The sequence below is a fragment of the Bactrocera dorsalis genome, chromosome 2 (genome assembly GCF_023373825.1).
Source record: "Bactrocera dorsalis isolate Fly_Bdor chromosome 2, ASM2337382v1, whole genome shotgun sequence".
Classification (NCBI taxonomy): Eukaryota; Metazoa; Arthropoda; class Insecta; order Diptera; family Tephritidae; genus Bactrocera; species Bactrocera dorsalis.
This window is the reverse complement of record NC_064304.1, coordinates 30,301,847-30,323,060: the sequence shown is the minus strand read 5'-3', so window position 1 is coordinate 30,323,060 and position 21,214 is coordinate 30,301,847. Positions and strand designations below refer to the sequence as shown.

Sequence of the window (21,214 nt, the reverse complement as noted above, 5' to 3'; positions counted from 1 at the left end):
TGCGGAATTCACATCAAATTTATTTTTTGCTCCTCGTTAAATGTTTTCGCTCTCTTTAACGCAACAAATGAACGTGACGTATCTGCGGAAAATCAACAGTTTTCCTTATATGTATAAACAGGTGTATATATATAACTATATGCATAGTATTTTATGCATGTATGTATGTATATGTTTGTATTTACACTCGTTTGAAAAATCGCGACAAAAAGTTAATCCTCAAGCTTTTACACATTTTTATATTTATTCATACTCATTTATATTTGAGCGCAGCTACATTTACGTGTGTCACGACAGTGTAGCTTATATACTAGTTATACGTAATATGTATATGTATGTATGCATGTATGCATAACGTTTGCAAGTGAAGGCGACAATTTATGCGCTTGTATGAGTGTTTACAAATCACATCCTGGCATCATAAGCAGATGCCAAACTATTCGTGCGTAAAAATAAAAAAATATACATATCTACATACATAGATATAAATATACATACATATATGTACATATACACAACCATATGCTCAGAGAGTTTAATATGACAAGAGTATCAACGTTAAGTTCTTGAAAATCGTGTTGGTATTTCCAAACAACACTTGTAAACATACATTTATGCACATACATATATATCAACATATGTACATATAGTACTTAGCTGCAAATATATAGTATATATGAAATACATAAGTATGCACATATGTATGTATGTACAATGCCTTAATGAATATTAGTAGTCAGTGGCTTTTATACAAATTTATGAAAGCTATTGTATACATTTCGGCGTTAGACCGTGTAGCGTACATATATTTACACACACACATACACATGTAAATGTATTTGCGAACTGCGTAATTTATACTGCTGTTAGCAAATTTACTTTTATATTTGAGCAACTGAGTAGTTTGCAAAATGTTGAAGGAATTCGATTTCTATAAAAATATTTTATTTTTACGCAAGTATTTGCAAACTTAACAATATATAATACATAAAAAAGAGTTATAACGGCAAAACTTCTAAAACACACATTTTAAAGCTATTTGTTGCCTATAAACACATTTATTTTTTACATTTCACTGACACTTTCAGTAAATTAATATTCGTTCTATAAAATACGACAAAATTCACAACTAATTGTTATCAAATTAATCAATAAACTGTCTTTACAACAAAACAAGCAAAAACGTTAACTTCAGTTGCATCGAAGCTATAATCCCCTTCACAAATACAAATGATTCCATACAACCACTTGATTTTGAGCGTTCAGTTTGTATGGCAGCTACGTGCTACAGTGGTCCGATCTGAACAATTTCTACGTAGATTATAGAGTTATCTTGGACAATCATCTGTACCAAATTTTGTAAAGATATCTTCTCAAAAAAAAAAAGTTTTCCAAACAAGAACTTCATTTTGAGTGTTCAAATTGTAGTACAGTAGTCCGATGTCGGCGATATCGACAAATAATCAGCTTCTTGAAGAAAAAAGCACATGTCAGAGCGATATCTCATAAACTGAGGGACTAATTCGCTAAAATATACAGATGAATATGGTTAAATCGACTCAGCTCATCACGCTGATTATTTATTTAAGGTACTATATACTTTAGCAAGTCTGCGACGTCTGCTTGTGGGTGTCAAAAATTTCGTGGCAAACTTAATATACACTGTTCAGGGTATGAAAAATTTAATAATTTGATTTTAAACGCATATTTACCTAAAATTCTCTACAGCATTAAATATCACCTTTTAATATGCAAAGTTCGCTTAAATCGCTGGATCACTTTATTTTCGAAAAATACGATATGTTGTTGCACTTATTCCCTGCTGTTTGTTGGTCAAGAAGTCCCTTAACAATTACACCCAATTTCGTGCAAAATATCAATAAATATTAGCTTGCATTAAAGCGTCTGTATTGCGTCTTTGCCACTTTCACAGCACACACCTTCGGCCACATACAACACGCAAACAAAAGATATGTAGGTGTATATGTATATGCGGGTATATAATATATGAAAGACTTTTGCTTTTATGCTTTAACAAGTAATGTTTGTTTTCAATATATTATTTGTCGATTATTATTATTGTTGCACTTAACACACATGGAATTTTGGCTTAAACACAAAAAAATTGATAAATATTTTTTGTCGTTTTGTTTGTTAATGCAGTGGAAAGCGTAAATTTAAATTGTGAAAAAAATTAGAATTTTTGTGCGATTGCTAAATATCTGCCTGTAGATTTATGTTGTATATTTGAACAAAACAGAGAACACAGCCATTTGCCACAAAGGACTTGCTCTTTCTGAACAGACCGAATGCGAAGCTCCTGTGCACGAATTCGAGTCACTTCGAATCTGCAAAGTTTTAAAACTTTCGTCTTCGCTTCCGTTCTACAAAGGTGAGATGCGCGAGCGAAAGCGCTTTGCTTTGAGGTGTTAGTCCACGAGGAGGCTGAACTTTTTTTGGGGGTGGCGAAAGCGGTGGTACTTGCGCAGTTTGGTGTGGTTGTACACAGCACAATGCTCTCCTGTCAATGCAACCGCTTTGCACCCTCATTGAGATTTGCGCTCAGTTGCTGTATGATTTTATGTTAGTTGCAGATATTTGTTAAATGTGCTCAGGAATTTAATTACTCATCTTTTCCCTTCTCCCATCAAATGCTTTTGTTGTGTATTCCATTTTCCAGTAGCGTTTAGCTGAGAGCACAGTTGTTGTACAACAAAATATTGTACGCAGCTAAATGCTAGAAAAATTGCAGTTTAAAGACGGCGTTTAATATCAAAAGTAATTATATTTAAATGCATAAAAATAATATTCAATTGCTTATTATATATATGCATAAATTAAACAAAATTAAATATATACGTTTTGGCTGATAACATGTTAAAACTTCAAATTTGTACAACAAATCATAATTTTATCCATACGGGAGATTTATAGTATACAACATCTTTATATTCGAAATAAAAAATAAAAATCTACCACTTACTTCTCAAACTTAAAAAAAAAACAACAATTTCGACATAACCTCCCAAACACATAAAAAATGAATATAAATTGTAGCATATAAAACTATTAGTCTTATTTTTTCTTTACACGCAAATCAATCGCCTCACCGCCTTCGAATTCGAAGTCTTCAGGCGTTTCATTGAAGCCTAAGTGATCACCGTTGAAGCTAAAAATACAAATTGGATTTTTGTAAGGAGTATGAAATTTTTTCATTATAAGTAATACACAATGCATACCTTAGAACAAGCTCCTCCGCCGATTTTTTCAATTCTTCGGCACATTTGATATATAAGATTTTCAGTTTATCGGTTTTACCAAGTTCCACTTGTAAGGGTTTCTTCGGCCACAAGTCCGACTGAATTTTCAGCGTAATCATATTGGCATCACGCTTCTTTCTCAAATCACCGGCATCAAAGTGATGGGTCAATGCACGACCACCTGTAATGCAAAAATTGTGAACACTCATTGATATGACATTAAATAAAATCCGTATGGGTACACTTACTGATAAATTCGTAAACTTTATAATTAATACTGGCAGGTGTATCACTGGCTGATAAAATGCGATTATCAATATTGAAAACTAGGTTGTCGATGGGTGTATCTTCCCGTTCTGCTATTTTACTAAATATATCTTGAAATTTTTGATATTTCCGTAGCTTAAAAATTTCTGGTGCTCCACCATCCCACTTTATTTTTACCGATACCTCCGGATTATCTTCATCAAATGAGCATTCTAGCGCTTCGAGTACAGATGTATTAGGCGTTTCGACGCTGGTGACTTCAACGCCATCATCTTCACAATCTGAATCAACTGCAATCTATTGTGTTTAATGAAGTGAAAAAATTACTAACATTTATTTAAAAACAACTTACAACGCCCTCAATGTGCGGCAATGGGCTCGACACCAAATCCACATAGTCTACATTTGTGGAGCGTGCAGCGATTTCTGCAAAGTAATTTCGACGTGCGCGCATCACACTACGTCTAGTCTGCAGAAAACAAAATTAAATATTTGATCTGTTAATTGAATTAATTTCAGAAGGCAGCACACACCTGTCCTCTCATTAATGTTCTTATTACATCAAGTGATTGTGGCAAGGACATCGTATTACTCGATTCTACAATATCGGGTTCATTTACCCCACCTCTGCTGCGTCCGCGGCGACCGTTTCTTGCTCTACTCGTCGGGGCGCTAGTTGTTGTGGACGCTGTGACCGTTGAACTTGGTGCTTGCGGGGCTGCTGCAGTTTTACTTCGCGTTCTACGACTACTGGCAATAGGAACAGGATCAGCCGGTTGTGTGGATTGGTTATTAGTCGCATGTTGAAGTGCATCCTCGATAGGCTGCGACTGAGACTTTTTTGTCTTTTTAGCAGCAGTTATTGAAGTGGGTAACTCCACTTTTTTCACAGGAAGCGGCTTTGTCTTTTTATCACGTCCTTTTCCTTTGCGTTGCAAAGACGGTGGCAGAAAATCTTCCTCATCTGAACTATCGTTGCTTAACGTATTCACTGTATTAGACTTAAGAGTTTCGAGAAATTTGGCTTTTTCATCTACAAAAAAAATATAAATGAAATTTAAATTTTTTGCAAAACGCGGTTCCAAGTATATAGCGTCTCATGTAGTTACCATTATCATTGCTGTACAAATCAGCGAATACGTCATATTCCTGTGACATAATTTATTTGGCAAATTGTTTCAATATTTAACTTTAGTTTTCAAACAATATAAAACAAATAAATGCAATTTTCGAAGCGCCAATTTGTCATTTGGTTTAAGGATGTGATAAACAAACTCAGGTAATCAGCGATTATTAGGTAAAATTATCGATAACCAATAGTACTGTAGGCAGAAGAAAAATTTTAATTTCTTAAGTACTTAATAGATTAGTGTAGAAATGTTTGATTTACGAAAAGATTTCAGATTTTATTACTCCCCTCATATAAAATTTTACACATCGATGTAGAACTAAGTATTTTATCGAGTTACATTATGAACACTGCACAGAAAACATTTACAGCTGTCTGTCATGCAACACTGTAAATTTCAACTTTATTAACATACCTATTCAACGTCAATGATTGTCATTTAAATAATACCTTCATTTCTTTTCTGACATTAGATGAAATAAAATAGTGTTGCACTAATTGTTAAGTTATGAAAATTGGTATAAATTATAATATAATAAGGCGTGAATTCGGAAAATTGTCGCATTACAGATCGCAAAAAAGTTAAAGGCGTGAGAATGAGGGATTATAGCCCTACGTGGGAAAGGGTGTAATTTCTAAATACGTGTGATTAGTAAAACGTTGAAATCGTTTTTTTTTTTCCAAAAGGCCTGTTTCATTGACACTGGAATATTAAACACCCAAAAAGTCAAAATAAAATCGAGAAACACAAATTTTGTAAAAACGTCTGGTGCTTTTTCCACGTATAGACAAACAAATCAATCGTCAAATAAGCACAATTGCTTACGTTAATAAAGTTACTTGGAACAGCAGAAGCAGTTGATAATGTCTTCTACATCTATATTAGGTGTTATTCAACATTATCAAAGAAGCATCGAGCATTCCCAGGACGATGAGGGCAGAGTAAGTTTTCGATACATAAATAGGAATGCATGTGTCAACACTTTCCATATCTCAATTACTTCGGATATATATGTAACTATGTTTAGCTTACTAAATTACACTATCGTACAAAATACATATTGGGGTCTGAGTTGAAAACCACACGCTATCAATTTACTTGTATGTGTGTTCGGTAAATTTCCCAAATTCTAATAAATTTTTCTTTGATGTAGTTATGTTGCAAAGAAAGTCAAAAATTGATACTTTTACAAGTCAGATGTTAATCATGCATCTATTCCCATATGTAATTAAGAGTGTTAACAGATGCGCTCAGTTTTATTAATTATTATAATAAACATGTTCTTGAGGAAAGATACTAGGAATTATATATAATTGGAAAAAAGTTTTACAACATTTTTAAGCTTTTATCTGTTTATATATTTTGTTATTTTTATTCTTGCTCCTTACAGCTTTTACACTGTATCAACAAGTTGTATAAATTACCTGTTAAAGTGGAACATTTACAAGAGACCGGAGTTGGCAAAACAGTAAATTCACTGCGCAAATATAATGGCGAAATTGGTATTGCTGCAAAAGCTTTGGTTACCAAATGGAAAGCTATGGTTGCAGCTGAAGAAGAGCCAGCGGAGGTCAGTAACTGTCAAGGCAATGACGATGATGATGATATGAATAATGCCAATGGGCATGGGTCAAGTGATGATGACCGTCACAATCACTCAAGAAAGACTTCTCCACAAGAACATACTCATTCAAATACGTTAAGTGAAAATACACCAAAAGAACGCCAAAATAAGCACAGAGACAAAGGCAATTCGGAGCATAAATCGAAATCACATAATGAAACACACAAACATGAAATTTCAACGACGAAACGTAAGCGGGATGTGGAGCAAGAACAAAAAGAAGTATCCGCCGTAAAGAAATCCAAACATGAAGATCGCCGAAATGAGGGAAAGAATCGCGAAAATGATAGACATAAATTATCAGATGAGAAATCGACGCGACATCACGAACATGGTGAGAAACACAGCTCAAACAGGGATACTAAAACTACCTCTTCTTCGACAACACATCACAAAAATGGTGGTGACTCTAAAGAAAAAAGAGAAAGCCTTAAGGGTGCAAAGTTGAATGAACATACAAGTTCGTCGAGACGGGAAACAAATTCTTCGTCAGAGAAAACAAGCAAACAGGATGAAAACGAAAAGCATAGATCGTCGAAGGACAAAGATAGGCATGAACGATCAAAGGAGGTAAATAATGAGTTCTTAGTTGTCGTAATGATGTCATATACATATATTTAAGGCAATGTTATTTGTAATTTCTTACATATTTATTTTGTTATAATTTTTCGTTATTATTATTATTTAAAAAAAAAATATTTTTTTTAATAAATTTTTTTATTAATTAAATTTTTTTATACAACTTTTTAAATTAAGATAAAAAAGCCAAACAATTTCTGATTCAAAAAATATGTTGTTTAAAAAATTACATTTTTATAACAGAGCAAAAATGATAAAGGTAAATCTTCATCAAAAGACACATCACATCGCGACAAGCACCACAACTCATCCACATCACATTCATCTAATGTCAGCAGCAAGCCTTCCACATCGGCAACCGAACAAGTTGCTACCTCATCATCATCGCATGCCAAAGGTGAGAGCAGAAATAATAGCAGAAAACGTCAACTAGACAGTGATTCGAACGATTCAACGCCAACAAAAACCAAGGGGCCGAAGACACCAAAAGCTACAAAACAAAAAGCCCCTATTCATAACGACAATGAGGAGGAAGTTGATGCGGATGATGGTATTGATTCGTCGATGGGCGCGAATTTCGCCGATGTTCTGGGCATGCTTAACATGCCAACAAAGAAAGCGAAAAAATCGCTAAATACAAGCAAATCGCCCACAGCCAGTACTTCTAGCAAGAGTACGTCGAATGATAAGCCGAGCGGTAGCAGTAGTTCAAGTAAAAATGCTAGAAGTGAATACATACCAACCCCAATAAGCTCAGCCAGCACTTCAGCAAAACCTGTAGATAAAGTAAGTTAAAATTTTTCATTTGAATATTCCTTATTTTCTTATAAATATTAATATTCTGATTTGAATTTGTAGAAACCAGATTTATTGTCGGCGTCGGCGAAATTGGCGCCACTTGATCCGAGCATTGCGCTTGAACTACCAACGATTTCAGCCAATTATAAACCGCTTCCACACAATAAGACTGTAATGGATTGTATTTACCGTAATAGCGGCGCGGTATTGCCCACTCCTAAACCCGTGCGTACACTCACTGATGCAGAGGCACTGAGTCATGGTATCTCATCGAAAACAATGCGGTGAGTTGTCCGATATATACCGACAATAATTAATTATTTAATACTTATTTTTAATTTATTGAATTTTTTTGAAACTCTAGTACGAAAATATACTCTGGTGTCAAGACAGGTCAAGTCTTACAAGTACCATCACTATTTGATCTATGCATACGCGTATTGCAGAAGAATATCGATGGTTTGTACTTGATGCTTTGTTTTTATTATTTGAGGCTCTGTGTAATTAAATTGCTTTTACAGGTCTAGAATACACTGGCGGTGTACCGTTTGATGTGCTGCGTCCTGTTTTGGACCGTGCCACACCGCAACAGTTACTCACATTCGAAGAATATAATCCATATTTGATGGAAGACAGCGATTGCTTGTGGCAGATACATGTGCAACGCAATTATCGTTCCAAAAAGCGCTTAGAAATGGAGTCATGGCGTGAAATGTATTTGGTAAGTTGGTAGAATCCCTTCATCTACGTTTATAGTACTTTGAATTTTAATATGCGTTTTTTTAAACCCTTTAGCGTTGCGAGGAGGAAAAGGAACAAAAGTTGAATAGCCTCACGGCGACTATCAAGCAATCGCAGAAAATAATTGCTGCACCCGTTCGTAAAACGCAATTGGCGTTTGTTGATTTGATGGTGAAGCCGCCGCGTAGTGTGATGCGTAAGCAGGAACAATTTGGCACGAAGGCAAAACTGGTTGCCACACCAGCGGCACGCGTCGCAGCACTATCCAACGTCACACCCAATGCGGGCAAAGTGGGTGATACGCGTCTACGCGTAGCGGCTACCGTACGCGACGCGGCACAAGTTTGTAAGTACAACGATTACGATTTTATAAATTTAACTCTGCTGAGGCAACTTTTTGCACTCAATTATAGCTCATGCGCCGATGCGCGCAAAGAAGGCACCACTCATGGCGAAAACATTGCAGTTCATGCGTGGCCGTCACAAGCGTTAGGCTAAAATTTTTGTTTCGTTACTTTGTGTTCGTTAGTCTGATGTTTGTTCAATAAGGCCTCAATCAAAAAAAAATTCAAATAACTAATGTATTTTTAATGAAATTACCATGTTACTACAAGATTGCGTATACTTTCGTATATAAATTAGCTGTATGCTCCGTATTCATAATTTATAAGAATACAAAAAACAAAATATGTTTTAATTCATAAAATTAAAAATTGTAGTTGTTTAACAGTAAAAACAAAAACATTGCATCACACATACACACTCAGATATGCATATTAGTACGTATTTAAACATAAACTATATATAATCTTCGCTTTAAGTTTACCGAAGTTTGCGTTCAAAATTTGTTTTTACTATTTGTCATTTTAAGCCAATGTAAAGAACTACACACAGACGCCTACGTACACGTGGGTGTGTAATGCAAGCACTAGGGCTGTGCTAACTGTTAAAAAGATTTCAAAACCTTTGTAAAATTATAACTAGTTTAAAACAAGATATAGCGTTAAAATAGGCAATTTCTGAATAAATATCAAGTATGAAATAATGAGGATTGTATTATATGAAAAAATGTGTGTTTGCGTCTGACATTAGGCATAAACTGGACTAAAATTCATAAAATGGATTTTGTGCTTTAAAGTATGAGTTTGTGTACTGTAAGTGAAGGTAATGGTGTTTGTTATGAATAATGATTTAAATTTAAATTATGTATTACCTAATTTCATGTTTCATCTCTGCACTTTAATGCTCAACTAATTTTTTGAAATTGTATCTACATGGCTACACCATGCCTATTAGCTAACAGTAGTTAACTGTCAGTTAAAAAAGAAAACTTCACTCATATACACTTTAATTATATTTAATCGCTTAATTTATTCGGTTTTTTGTTATTTTAGTCAGAACTTAATAATTTAGTTTCTTAAAATAAACTAATCATGCTCTTTAACAAGTACGAGTACAACACTCTTGTTTGATTCTAATAATAATTTGTTCTTGCATTACTAATTTCTAAATACATAGAAGTCTTAACACGCAGTTTTTGCTGTATATACTAATAAAATTAACGGTTAATGTCTTAGCTGCCTATAGCACAAATTACTTCATCTTGCCGGCTAAATGACACTTTCACTAAACGCTGGCAGCTGCTGCTCAACGCCATAACCTTGTTCAAATTAGTTGATGAGGAAGATGAGGTGTTTGTGTTGCTACTGCCGCTATTGCTGTCACTACAGAAATAAAATGTGATTATTTGTGGATACATATAAATAGATAGAACATACTTCATGGGTGAAAGCTTTTTGACATCCCACACACGCAAAGTGCCATCGCGACATGCCGACGCTAAATGTCGACCGCCCTTACTCCAGGCAATACTGTTTACTGTGGCAGTGTGGTCTTTCAGTTCGTTCAGCTGTGCGCCGGCGGCTAAATCAAAAATACGTATTTTGGACTCCTCACCGCCAGCGGCTAACATTTTGCCATCAGGACTAAATGCAATATTCGTAACAGGCTGTTTGCAGTCGGAGAATACGCGCATGAGTTTGCCACTTGTAACACACCACAAACGTACCGAGAGATCCGCTGAGCCAGTGGCAAGGTAATTGCCATTCGGATGAAAGGCTATGCACTAGAAGTAACAGAAAAAAAACTTAAGAAAAAATGAATAAATTTAAAGAAATCCCTCCGTTCACTAACCTCAACATCTTGTGTATGACCAGCATAAGTAATTAGTGGAAATTCACGCTCTAATGACCACAAACGTGCTGTGAGATCCTTCGAACCGGTCGCAACGTACATGCCCACCGGACTCTCATCGATGCACCAAACTGGGTAACGATGACCACGATAGATGTTTGCGCACCCAAAACTTTCGGCACGCCAACTACGTATTGTGGCATCTTTCGAAGTACTAAAAATGAGCGGGTAATGTGTGGAGAAGCGTACGTCCGTAACGCCAGCGCCATGACCACGCAACTGTATGCCACCATATTCATTACTAAAATTGGAAATTTCAATATTGTTAATATGTTAGTATATAAATGCAATATACACTAAAATGCTTACAATGAATTGCTTTCGTATTTGCCAGCTTCGTATTTTCTTTTCCGCCTATCGTTCACGTTTAAGCGCGAATGTTCTCTAACATCCAAATCAATTTGATCCTCAGTCTCACTTTCTTCGGCGCAAATATTATTTAGCTCCCAGCGACACACAGAATCGCCAAAGCGTGCGTATAGATTTTTACCACTACATGTTTGTTGATTTAGTTGCCAGAGTTGTACCACAGAATTATTGAAGCCAGCAACCAGGTGACATTCATTGGCATCAACATGAGCGGCGGAAAGACTACAAAAAGCAAATATTGTGCGTTATAAAATATTTATAATGATTATGCATAACCTATTGCTATCTCTACCACTCACCCTCTATTCCGATCGGCAAGTTTAATAATGTAGGGATGTTGCACTTGAGTTTTTAACATTTGCTCTCTACACATTCGCAAAGTTTGCATGCTATCTGTCACTTGTTGGACGCGAATTTTTTTCATTTCGTCTAAAACGTCTTCGGACTTTTCAGTTTTTACCATAAGTTCTTCGGGTGGTTCTTCTGCCTCCCGCTTCGTAGCCGAGCGTTCATTCGTCGCACTGATTTTCGGTTTGACCTCAGCCAAATTGTATTTGCTTTCTTCATCTTCTTCAGTCGCCTCAAAGCCCATAAGTATGTTATCTTCACTCCATTTCGGTACCTCATTATCGATGACATGCACGTGTATCCATGTATATAGGAGATTGAGTATGAGTACATGACCACGTTTCTCCAAGTAGCCACGCAGAGTGTCGACTACCGCCTCCGTAGTGTGTATTTCATATTTGGATGCACGAAAATGTGCCACTTCTTGATCACTTTCGGCCGCCTCCAATTTTGTACACGCAGACAGTGTTTGTATGAGTTTTATGAAATACATCAGTTCCGGATCTGTAGGTGTATCATTTGTTGCATTCACAAAACGTATGCTGGTATGTGGAGTGGTATTGTTGGTTTGATCGGCATGTGTGTCATTTGCAACGGAACAGCCATTGATTTTTGTAGGCAAGGGTGCTTCGTAAGTTTCTACAGGTGCTATTAATTGTGCGTATTTTTTAAGTAAGTCAAATGCAGCTTTTTGTTCGCGCGCTCTCATCAGCTCCACATATAGGTGGCATAGCATGGGCGCATAAAAGCGTCGTAACTCTAAACGTATGAATTCACTTTGAGATTCCACAAATTGTGAGAAACTGTGAAAAGAATGAATGCACAAAAATTACATATAATTCGCACATCAGTATGTATGTTTGTTCACCAAATATAACTTACCGCCCAAATTGTTGATCAACAATGTGGTGATTATTCGTGATGCATAGCACATTGGAGAAAGCGAATGAATTCCCAGACTGTAAATCAAGATCCAACATCTTTTGTACCATAAATTGTCGCTTATTTTGTAATAGTAGAAAGTCAGATTTACGAAATTTCTCATTACCCTGCAAGAGTGGTTTGGACAGTATTTGTAGTTCATGGTTCTTAATTAAAGTTATTCTTTTTCGTATATTTACCACAAAACTCTTCTGTTTCAGATAATATCCTAGTGATGTGCGAAACAAGTCATTTTTTGACTTTTTCACTTTGTTTCCACTACTTTTTTCGCCCATTTCTGGCATTCCACATAAAACTTGATAAATTACAGCAATAAATTTACTGAATACAATTAATAGTTTTGCAAGTAAACGTCAAAATTTGCACAGCTGCTGCTGTTGACAGTAAACAGTGAGCCAGAGTTGTATTTATAAGAGGCTTGCAGAGTTGTAATAATACGAAACCAAAACTTATGAAAACTATTAATGTTATTATTAACTGTTAAGAAAACATTTTAAATTCGCATTTAATTATATTTATTAAAAACTTATACGCAGAAAAATGTGAATTAGAGTAAGCTGATACGGGTGATTTCAATAAAATGATGTGAATAGAAGCGATTTAAGGAGTTTTGATTACGAATATTTGATACTACGAATTGTAACATTGAAGAGGTACCTTAATTTGCAAACATGTAAAAACAGCTGATTTTCTTTTTTATTGACATTTTTAAAAATAAAAACAAAGAATTGCCGATGAACTATTTGTTTACATGAAAAATGAATTCCTAAAAAAAATTGGGCGCTATTGAAAGTAAAATGTGCACGTTGATTCTTTAAATAGGTAGTTATAATATTAATATAAATAATTAATAAAAAATTACTGGTATTGTTGTCACACAAGCAGTTTAATTATTTAATTTCATAATTAGGTAGATTGGCATATTTGCTAAAAAATATAGACTAATATGTACGATTAGTTTACAGCTTCAAAGCCATAAATTGTTTAACGATAGGTCGCTACAGTAGAGTATGATTAGGAGACAGTTGCTCATTCACTTTTAAACACCCAACTTGTACGTTGATATTCGCGGCAGTGACAGTGAATTTATTGGCAGTTCATTTTGACAATCGGTGTGCGAAAGTTGCGCGGATTTCGCAGCTGATTGTTTATTTACAATAGAAAAATTCAATCGTATTAACTTAATTTTATAAGTATTATTACTTATCGTAGTCACACGACAATTAAAAATTACGGTTTTAAAATATGTCGACGACGAAGTTTGTAAATGAATTTTGTGAAATTATCGACACTTACGGCGGTCGAGATAAGGTAAGCAGTAGTCGCTTAATGGATATCGGCAATTTAATATTAAATTAAGAGCAAAAACTTATCTTTCCGGATATTAAACTTGCCACGCATTGCGATGTTGGCATAGTATAACATGTGGTCACTCCCACCATACCAATCAATTGGAAGCTCTTTTCGTGTCAACTTGAACAACAGGTTTTTTCCTTACGAGACGTGTGCGCATATTTATTGAAAGTGAAATGTGTAAACATTTGTGCATATATGTACATATGTACATAGATATATGCTGCATAGACGTGTAACTGTAAGATAAACATGCTTATGTATGACAAATTATCAAAACACCGGACCTTGAATTCACCTGTTCCGCTACATTAAAGTAATAATGATTAGACGACTACTCGTTGTGATGAGTTGAATTAACATATTTTTCGTTTTCACGCCTAACACCTGAAATGATTCGTAATATTGCGTTATTGGTCACAAAACTAAAATCAATTAAAAGTAGTAAGTTTCTGTCTTAATGAGTTAGGTGTGTTTTGTCTACAATTACATAGACATCGCATTGTGCCTTCGCATGCATACAAGTTTAACGTTCTCTATTCCCTGCAGTTTATACCCTGATGCGAAGTGCCGTTTATTGTCAATTGAAATTGTTAAGCAAATACAATATACCTTCACATATGTACATATGTACTTTTGCCCATATACCCATGAGCATTTTAGTTTAGTACTTTTTGAGAACATTTAAAATTAAGTACACATTTCCAATTTGATCTATAATATTCATACAATAAAATTCGCAATATAAAGTCTGTAGGATCATGTGGTGTATTAACTCTTTGATTGGCTGATAAGGGTTTGTTAGTCATGGTTTTCTTTTTTAAACAACTATTTTGATAATCATAAATGCTAAACATTGTTTTCTGATATGAATATCCGTCTACAGCGTCACAAAATCACATGTGTTAACTCGAAGTGATATCTTTAGACACATACACTTATGGACAAAATAATAGGTGTGCTTTTTCTGGTACTTTTTCGTCAAATGGTGTTGTAACTGTTACTTTTTATACCATTAGGTGTTAGTAATATTTAAAAAAAAAGGTGGTTATTTCGAAGTATTTTTGATATCAATTTAAGTATTCGGAATATTATATTCCTGTGCATAGCATAAACTGAAAAGAAGAAATTATTTAGAATGGGTCTTAAAAGCCACTGCACTGAAATTGAGCGTCGATTAGTAAAAAATGCGTGATGAAGGAAAAGGGTACAAAATCATTTCAAATATGTTAAAACCTTCGAAAAACATTGTAACTAATGCTTAAAATTAAAAAAATAAAGGACATGTATGTGTCCCGATTGTGGTCATTCAAGAAAAACTGGTCTGGTTGATGATTCTCATTGCATAAAGGGCCCTTTTGTGACTTCACTACAAATTGCAGCGGAAGTTGGTCTAAATGTAAGCACGCGGACAATTCAGCGTAGATTAGTGAAGGGTAATCTCCTCTAGGTAAGGTAAAATAACTCCGTCGGCCTGAAGGTAAAAAATTTGATTGTAGATTCACAACAAACACAATTAAACATGTTTCTGCGCCTCATAATGGTGTGATTGTGTTATCAACAAGATAACGACCCGAAAGATGCAAATGTGCAATGGCCTACTCAGTCCCCTGATCCCAATCTGATTGAAAACTTGTAGAGAGACCTTAAAACTAGACTGGCAGCCCTTTCATTTCAAAAGAAGGAGCAGTTGTGGCGGAAAGCAAATGAACTTTGGGATTATAACCAATTCATGCCGAATAAAATTGGAGAACTTATGAAAAACAACAGAGGATATGCAGGTTATTAAAATTTTTTTGTTTTTATTTCGATAGAAATATTTTTTTAGTTGCAAATATTTCAAAGTTATTAAGTAAAAACTGCTTGCACCTATTATTTTGTCCATAAGTGTATGTAGATATATGTACATATTATGTAGGTACTCTTTAGGCATTTGAAAAAAAAAATGAGACGTTTCTGCACAGGAAAAATAAATTATGACTTAAGAAATCCTTATAGTAAATCTTATTTGGATTTGGGACACATTATTATTATGTTATTTCATAATAATAATTTCATGGGTATAATTGAAGTTTTGTTATTACTTATAATACTACTCTTCTACTATGCATACATATCTTGTCACAATTTTTTCATTTGTTTGACGTATTCAGATGCTTTTAACGATTTCTTCAAATAAAAGCTATGAAACAGAAAAATGAAAATAATAATAATAATTTAAATTAAATTAAATTTCATCGTCACTACCACTGAAGAAAAATGCATACGCTTGTCAGTAATTGCATTGAAATAATATTTAATTAATTGATTATCAAAATGTCGAAAGCATTTGCAAATTATCGGGACACATTCATATTTTACCAATCCATCTTGATAACTGTCTGAATATAAGTCGAAAAAGTCGACTACCCAACATCATCCAAAGTGTAACGTGTTTAGCCAAGCATTAGCGAGAAAATAAGTATTTCTTATAAAGCTTTCTAGATAAGATTTAAACTGTCAAACAGTTTTAGCGGTACATTATTTACATTGACTACTATAAACTCTCGGAGAAAATTGATTTATAAGGCTTGTCTACTTACCACTTATACATATATCACTTTTCAATCTCTAGAATGAGCTAGTGCATAAATAATATTGTCAAGTAGCATTTCATTAGGTGACAAATGATAATTATCAATTTAGAATGCTTAAAAATTAACTTTGTCAATTAAGTTGTTTCACGTTTTTCGACGTCATTTGAAAAAGGTAAGTAAATTCAAATATGTACATATGTAAGTACTTAAACGATTAAGTGATTAAGCCGTCAAAAAGTGAATCGCGTGCGCTTTGCTTTGTAAACATTCCGTCCAACTAAATAAACGTTTTTCTTGTGTGTAATTGTCTATCTTGTTTACCTTAACTTTTTGGGGGCTTTGGAGGCTTAACTTTTTCCAACTTTTTTCACACAATTTCTATTAATTGTTAATGAATTGTAAACAACAGTACTTATCGCCTAAAATGTGCTTCTGAATTATTTGTGAACTGTCTCTAGACGTAGTGGGAGGAGTAGAAACCTTATTGACTACAATAGTAATGTTTAAATAGTTGATTCTAAGAATGTTGTTTCACACTTAAGTGCTTATTTTAACACATTCAATTATGATATTCAAAATTTGTGTGTTCACAAAGGCTCGAATCGCGCTCGACGAAGAAAATTAAATTACAGAATTATTTTTAAATATTTTTTACTATGAAAAGCAAATTATTTTTCTCAGGTTTTGAGATCTCTGTCTGAAATTTTGCGCACGTCTTTGAAGCTGCTCAAAACCGCCGTTATCGGTTCACTATAACATATGTATGTATATGTAGCTGTCATAAAAATTAACCGAACAATATCACTTTTCTTCACTTTTTTATTTGTGAAGGCTATTCCAGCTTCGGTGCAAGCAAAGTACACGTTTTGTCTTATTTGGAAATAACACTAAAAACCAAAGGGGTTTGAAATTTTTCGTTATTAATTATTAAATACTCATTATGTATGTTTGTACTCAAAAACTCTGCCGCATCGTTTCAAAATCTACGTACTTGAGCTATTTATAGCAATAAAGTGCTATTTACTCAGCATGATAATTAAAAACAGAATCCATATAGGGTATTCATAATGCATAGAAAAATCATAACATCTTAGATTTTAAACTCGTTTAAAAAAAATGTTATTTGATTACATAAATAAAGGAGTTTACGTAAGGCTACAAAATAATACTGGAAATTTTGAAAAACGGCGAATTATTTGTGAACATAGCCTCAAGATCTTCGAAGCAGATCTCCATTGCGACGTCACCTCAGACGGCTCAAATTTCTCCCCGACGAAAGACTCTTTCAAGTTTGAAGGTAAAAAGAAGTCAATTTTGGAAAATATAGTAGATGAGAGAGTAGTTTTTGGCCTAATTCGATCAGCGCCGACGTCGGAGATGTATCCGTTCACACGACAGTCGAGTCTAAGTAACCGGAACTGACCTGGATTGTTATCAAGCCGAGGACCGTCAACTCGAAATTACTTGAAGGATCTTTTCTGCCACTATAACAACAACGGAGACGTTTTTAGCCGATGCTGTTATTGATGATGTTATTAGTATTACCATGGACATGACAGAGCTCTTTGACCGGCTTAAGTAGACCGGCCGATAGAACAGTCCTCGCCATCTTTGAAGCAGGCTCGCCCGGTTAAGTCCATTGTTTTCACTGCTCCTTTATTTCTGGTGTGTACCATCTATCTATGTATCTATGTTTTTTCAAACTTTCAAATAGCACTTTAACAACGTCAAATACTGCTGTAAAGTAGTTTCAAAATCCCGTTTGTTAGCTTCAATCGGCAATCTAGCAGTCTAGCAGTCGAACATATTGATCTTTTTTTCACGCTTTCATATGTGGTGGAAATTTTAGAGGCATTTTTTAGTTGGTTCAAATCGGTCCTCAACTTTACTTAAGTCGCCTGTATTTTATTATTTAGAAACTTCTTGTTAGTTGAGTTCTTAACCTCTTCGCACTTACCAATTTATCGTTATTTTCTATCCCATATATTTTTTGGTCTCGGCTTGTAAAAATAGTTATTGTTTACCGTGATACTTTCTTTGGTTACCTGATATCTGAAAACACAACTTTCTAGGTTTAATATATATAATATAATTCATAATGCTTGAACTCTAATAAGCCAAACCCTTTAATATAACTGCATTTCAGGTGATGAAAGCACTTTGCTACAGCGCCAAACTTGTTGCCGGCTATCATGCCAAACGCAATCCGGAGTTAGCCAAACGTTATGCCATCACCAGCTCACGTATTTCAGGCGCTCGTGCCACTCTCCGTCTCATCGATGACATACCCATGATCCAATACGCCTTGGAGTACGGCTTAGGCGAAGGTGAACCAGACCGTCTAATGGCAGTGCTGGGCGTCACAGCGAATATTGTGGACTTACTTTATTACCCAATTGAAAAGATTTGTTGGCTGTCGGAACACAATATACTCGATGTAAAAAACGCTGATGCTTGGGACGTGCTTAACTCAACGTTTTGGGTACTTTCCGTCTACTTGAATTTAATGAGGTACGTCGAAGCGATTAATTCATTTTTAATTACCCAATTTATTGGTATTTTTTATTTATTTTAAATTGTTTTGTCGAATTCATTTTCAGAACCATGCGCAATTACGCATTGAATCAACAAAAGGTGGACGCGGCAAACGTTGCTAAGTAAGTAGCTAAATGCAATTACTAACTGAGAGTATATATTTAATATATCTATATACTAGATGCCTTAGAGAAAAAGATTTTTTGTTATTATAATACTTTGTGATTTTGCAGTAGCTTCGGTTTTTAAATGACCGGTCTTTTAATTTATTTAATTTTCTCACTATTTTTCTTTTATCCAGCTCTAGTGTGGATGAAAAATTACTTAAAAAGCATCGCCTGGAATTGCTCTCTGTTCTACGGCTCTCACTCGACTTCACCCATGCCGTCAGCACTCTGCCTAAAGGCTACCTTTGGGGCGGAAAGCTGTCTACATTTCAAGTGGGCGCGATCGGCACACTCTCGGCGGCTATTGGCATTTACCAGCTGTTTGCCAAACGACGTTTAAATAAATAAAAAAGGATACTGTTCCTACAGGCACACCTACACATGCCTGCTCCTTTCGAAACATATCGCCTTAGCACCACTAACTGTATTTTAAGTTTACACTGTGCTGTGTATTTGTTGGTTCTTATTCCTCAAGTTTTAGTTTAATCCAATTTTGTGTATTTGTGATGGGTAAGCCGCCCAGCGCATAGAAGAAAAGCAAAAGTTGCATTGTGTGCTTACTTACATTTTGTATTTGTATATGTATACTTATGCCTAAAGCATTTAGGTATTTTTTATGTGAAGTCAATGTAACTCAAGGCAATCAAAGACAGCGCAATAATATTGGCCATCTTGAACGTTTAATCATCGTGTAATAGTTTTTTCTCTATATAATGGATATACATACATATATAGGACAAGAAAACACAGTATCTATATTATATAATATTATATTTACATATATGTATACATAATGATGTGATATGGAAATAATGTTTGCAGGAAAAGAAAGAGTAAAATTATGAAAACAAATATTATTAAATTGTGTTATTTTTATAATTATTTATAATTGAAAACAAAGTTAACATCTTTGTAAAAACTTGGCTGTTTCTTTATAGGAGATTTAGGTCCAACTTGTCTAGGACTATAGAATGTTGACATTTATGAGTTTTGCAATAACGCATGTATTGTGGGAAAAAAATAGTAAGACTTTTTAATTTAAATTTCGCGCGAAAACCCAATCATCGAAATACTTTTTTTCTATGTTGGTATGACTGTCAGTGATATCTGCGCACATTAAAATAATTAGTATATCCATTTTGAAAGGCCATTTTGGCATACGAAAAATGAAAGCACGATTGGTTGCAAATTCCCTTAATTCTTTCGAAAAACCGTTTCGGGTTAAGAAGTTACATGGGTATTCTCGGATAAAAAACAGTCTTTTTTCAACAATTTTTTTCTCATATAAAAAAAGGAAATAACCCAAAATTTTATTAGATTTTTTATTATTACAAATATACACTACTAACAAAGAAATTCTGAAATTTTTGGAAAATAATTTTAAACTTGGCCATTGTGACGCCATTTGCGGTGAACCCTCAGAAAAAATATGCGCCCGCGTTGGCAGGATAACTCCTTACAGGATCATCTAAAGTGAAAAAAACGTGTTTTACTTAAAACCTTACTTTAAAACTTGTGCGAAGGAAAAAAAAACTGAAAATTAGATGTTTGTAATCGAAAAAAAAAATCCTTCGTTCAAGTCGTTAAGAATTGTATCTCAAAGACCTGTGTAAAATTTCATGAGGATCGGTTGAGTAGTTCTCAAGAAATCTTGCCAACCGACTTCAAAAAACTTCGAAATCTCCGAAACTATTATGCAGATCAACTTTATTATTTAGGACAACATTCTAGAGGCGTTGTAGAATTTAATAATAAAAAAAATATTTTTTTTTAAACCCGTAAACCCATGTAATAGTCTGGTAGATTCCTTGTGTAATTTTTTATTTGATTTTTAATGCCATCAACTGCAATATTCTAATCCAGTCTGTACTCCTTTGTGCAGTACATGAATATGATCGCTGTGGACTAAGTAGGGGAGAGTATTAGGCCCCAAAGAAGAAGCGAAAAATATAGGTGAGATAGTAGTTTACTTTTGAACATATACCACCAATTCCATTGGCCGACGTCAGTATCGCACAACCATCGGGGTATTAGGTGATGGAGGAGTTCCGAGAAATATAATTTAAATACTAGCGGGGAGAGGATAACATCCTATGGGACACCCTGTTTAATATGATTTATGGCCTCGATGAATGATTGAAGTCTTTAGTAGCGTTAAGTGTGTCAAAAGTTTTTGAAAGTCTTAGGTTACTAGGATCTTTCTCGTAAAATGGGCATTTTTGATAAAACCACGGGTTTCTTTTAACTGTTTATCATGATAAGTGCCGTGGTA

At 34.6% G+C, this 21,214-nt stretch overlaps 4 protein-coding genes across 7 annotated transcripts in view; 2 read left to right on the top strand and 2 right to left on the bottom strand.

Moving 5' to 3' along the window:
- LOC105231884 (endoplasmic reticulum aminopeptidase 2) overlaps positions 1-2,006 on the bottom strand; it is a 71,540-nt gene extending 69,534 nt beyond the window's left edge. For 2 of the 4 annotated variants that reach the window (XM_049450553.1, XM_049450556.1), the window contains exon 1: positions 1,713-2,006. The gene's annotated coding sequence lies outside the window, so the exon portion shown is untranslated. The remainder of the gene's footprint in view (positions 1-1,712) is intronic. The other 2 variants (XM_049450554.1, XM_049450555.1) reach the window with 1 other exon arrangement.
- Positions 2,007-2,153: 147 nt separating this feature from the next.
- LOC105231887 (TAF5-like RNA polymerase II p300/CBP-associated factor-associated factor 65 kDa subunit 5L) lies at positions 2,154-12,684 on the bottom strand. The gene is made up of 12 exons (XM_049449626.1): positions 12,491-12,684; positions 12,252-12,418; positions 11,321-12,172; positions 10,962-11,243; positions 10,593-10,893; positions 10,178-10,524; positions 9,981-10,123; positions 4,061-4,560; positions 3,880-3,996; positions 3,509-3,824; positions 3,240-3,441; positions 2,154-3,169 (listed from the first exon to the last, which is right to left on the bottom strand). The coding sequence occupies exons 1-12, from the start codon at positions 12,593-12,595 to the stop codon at positions 3,076-3,078; spliced, it is 3,426 nt and encodes a 1,141-aa protein (XP_049305583.1). The 5' UTR covers positions 12,596-12,684; the 3' UTR covers positions 2,154-3,075.
- LOC105231886 (transcription elongation factor B polypeptide 3) lies at positions 5,083-9,444 on the top strand. The gene is made up of 8 exons (XM_011213390.4): positions 5,083-5,598; positions 6,048-6,851; positions 7,104-7,646; positions 7,719-7,942; positions 8,023-8,117; positions 8,180-8,379; positions 8,454-8,745; positions 8,813-9,444. Exons 1-8 carry the CDS (start codon positions 5,521-5,523, stop codon positions 8,890-8,892), a joined length of 2,316 nt encoding a protein of 771 aa, XP_011211692.2. The 5' UTR covers positions 5,083-5,520; the 3' UTR covers positions 8,893-9,444.
- A 393-nt stretch (positions 12,685-13,077) lies between the features above and the next one.
- Positions 13,078-19,794, top strand: LOC105231888 (peroxisomal membrane protein 11C). Its single transcript, XM_011213393.4, has 4 exons — positions 13,078-13,622; positions 18,387-18,751; positions 18,841-18,897; positions 19,077-19,794. Exons 1-4 carry the CDS (start codon positions 13,557-13,559, stop codon positions 19,288-19,290), a joined length of 702 nt encoding a protein of 233 aa, XP_011211695.1. The 5' UTR covers positions 13,078-13,556; the 3' UTR covers positions 19,291-19,794.
- Positions 19,795-21,214: the final 1,420 nt, after the last annotated feature.

Coding starts and splice junctions, on each gene's coding strand:
- LOC105231888 (XM_011213393.4), top strand. CDS start 13,557: ATGTCGACGACGAAGTTTGTAAATGAATTTTGTGAAATTATCGACACT. Junction 13,623..18,386: donor CTTACGGCGGTCGAGATAAG/GTAAGCAGTAGT, acceptor ACTGCATTTCAG/GTGATGAAAGCACTTTGCTA. Junction 18,898..19,076: donor GACGCGGCAAACGTTGCTAA/GTAAGTAGCTAA, acceptor TCTTTTATCCAG/CTCTAGTGTGGATGAAAAAT.
- LOC105231887 (XM_049449626.1), bottom strand. CDS start 12,595: ATGCCAGAAATGGGCGAAAAAAGTAGTGGAAACAAAGTGAAAAAGTCA. Junction 10,124..10,177: donor AAAAAGCTTTCACCCATGAA/GTATGTTCTATC, acceptor TTATTTCTGTAG/TGACAGCAATAGCGGCAGTA. Junction 3,825..3,879: donor TGCCGCACATTGAGGGCGTT/GTAAGTTGTTTT, acceptor TAAACACAATAG/ATTGCAGTTGATTCAGATTG.
- LOC105231886 (XM_011213390.4), top strand. CDS start 5,521: ATGTCTTCTACATCTATATTAGGTGTTATTCAACATTATCAAAGAAGC. Junction 5,599..6,047: donor CCCAGGACGATGAGGGCAGA/GTAAGTTTTCGA, acceptor TGCTCCTTACAG/CTTTTACACTGTATCAACAA. Junction 8,118..8,179: donor ATTGCAGAAGAATATCGATG/GTTTGTACTTGA, acceptor TTGCTTTTACAG/GTCTAGAATACACTGGCGGT.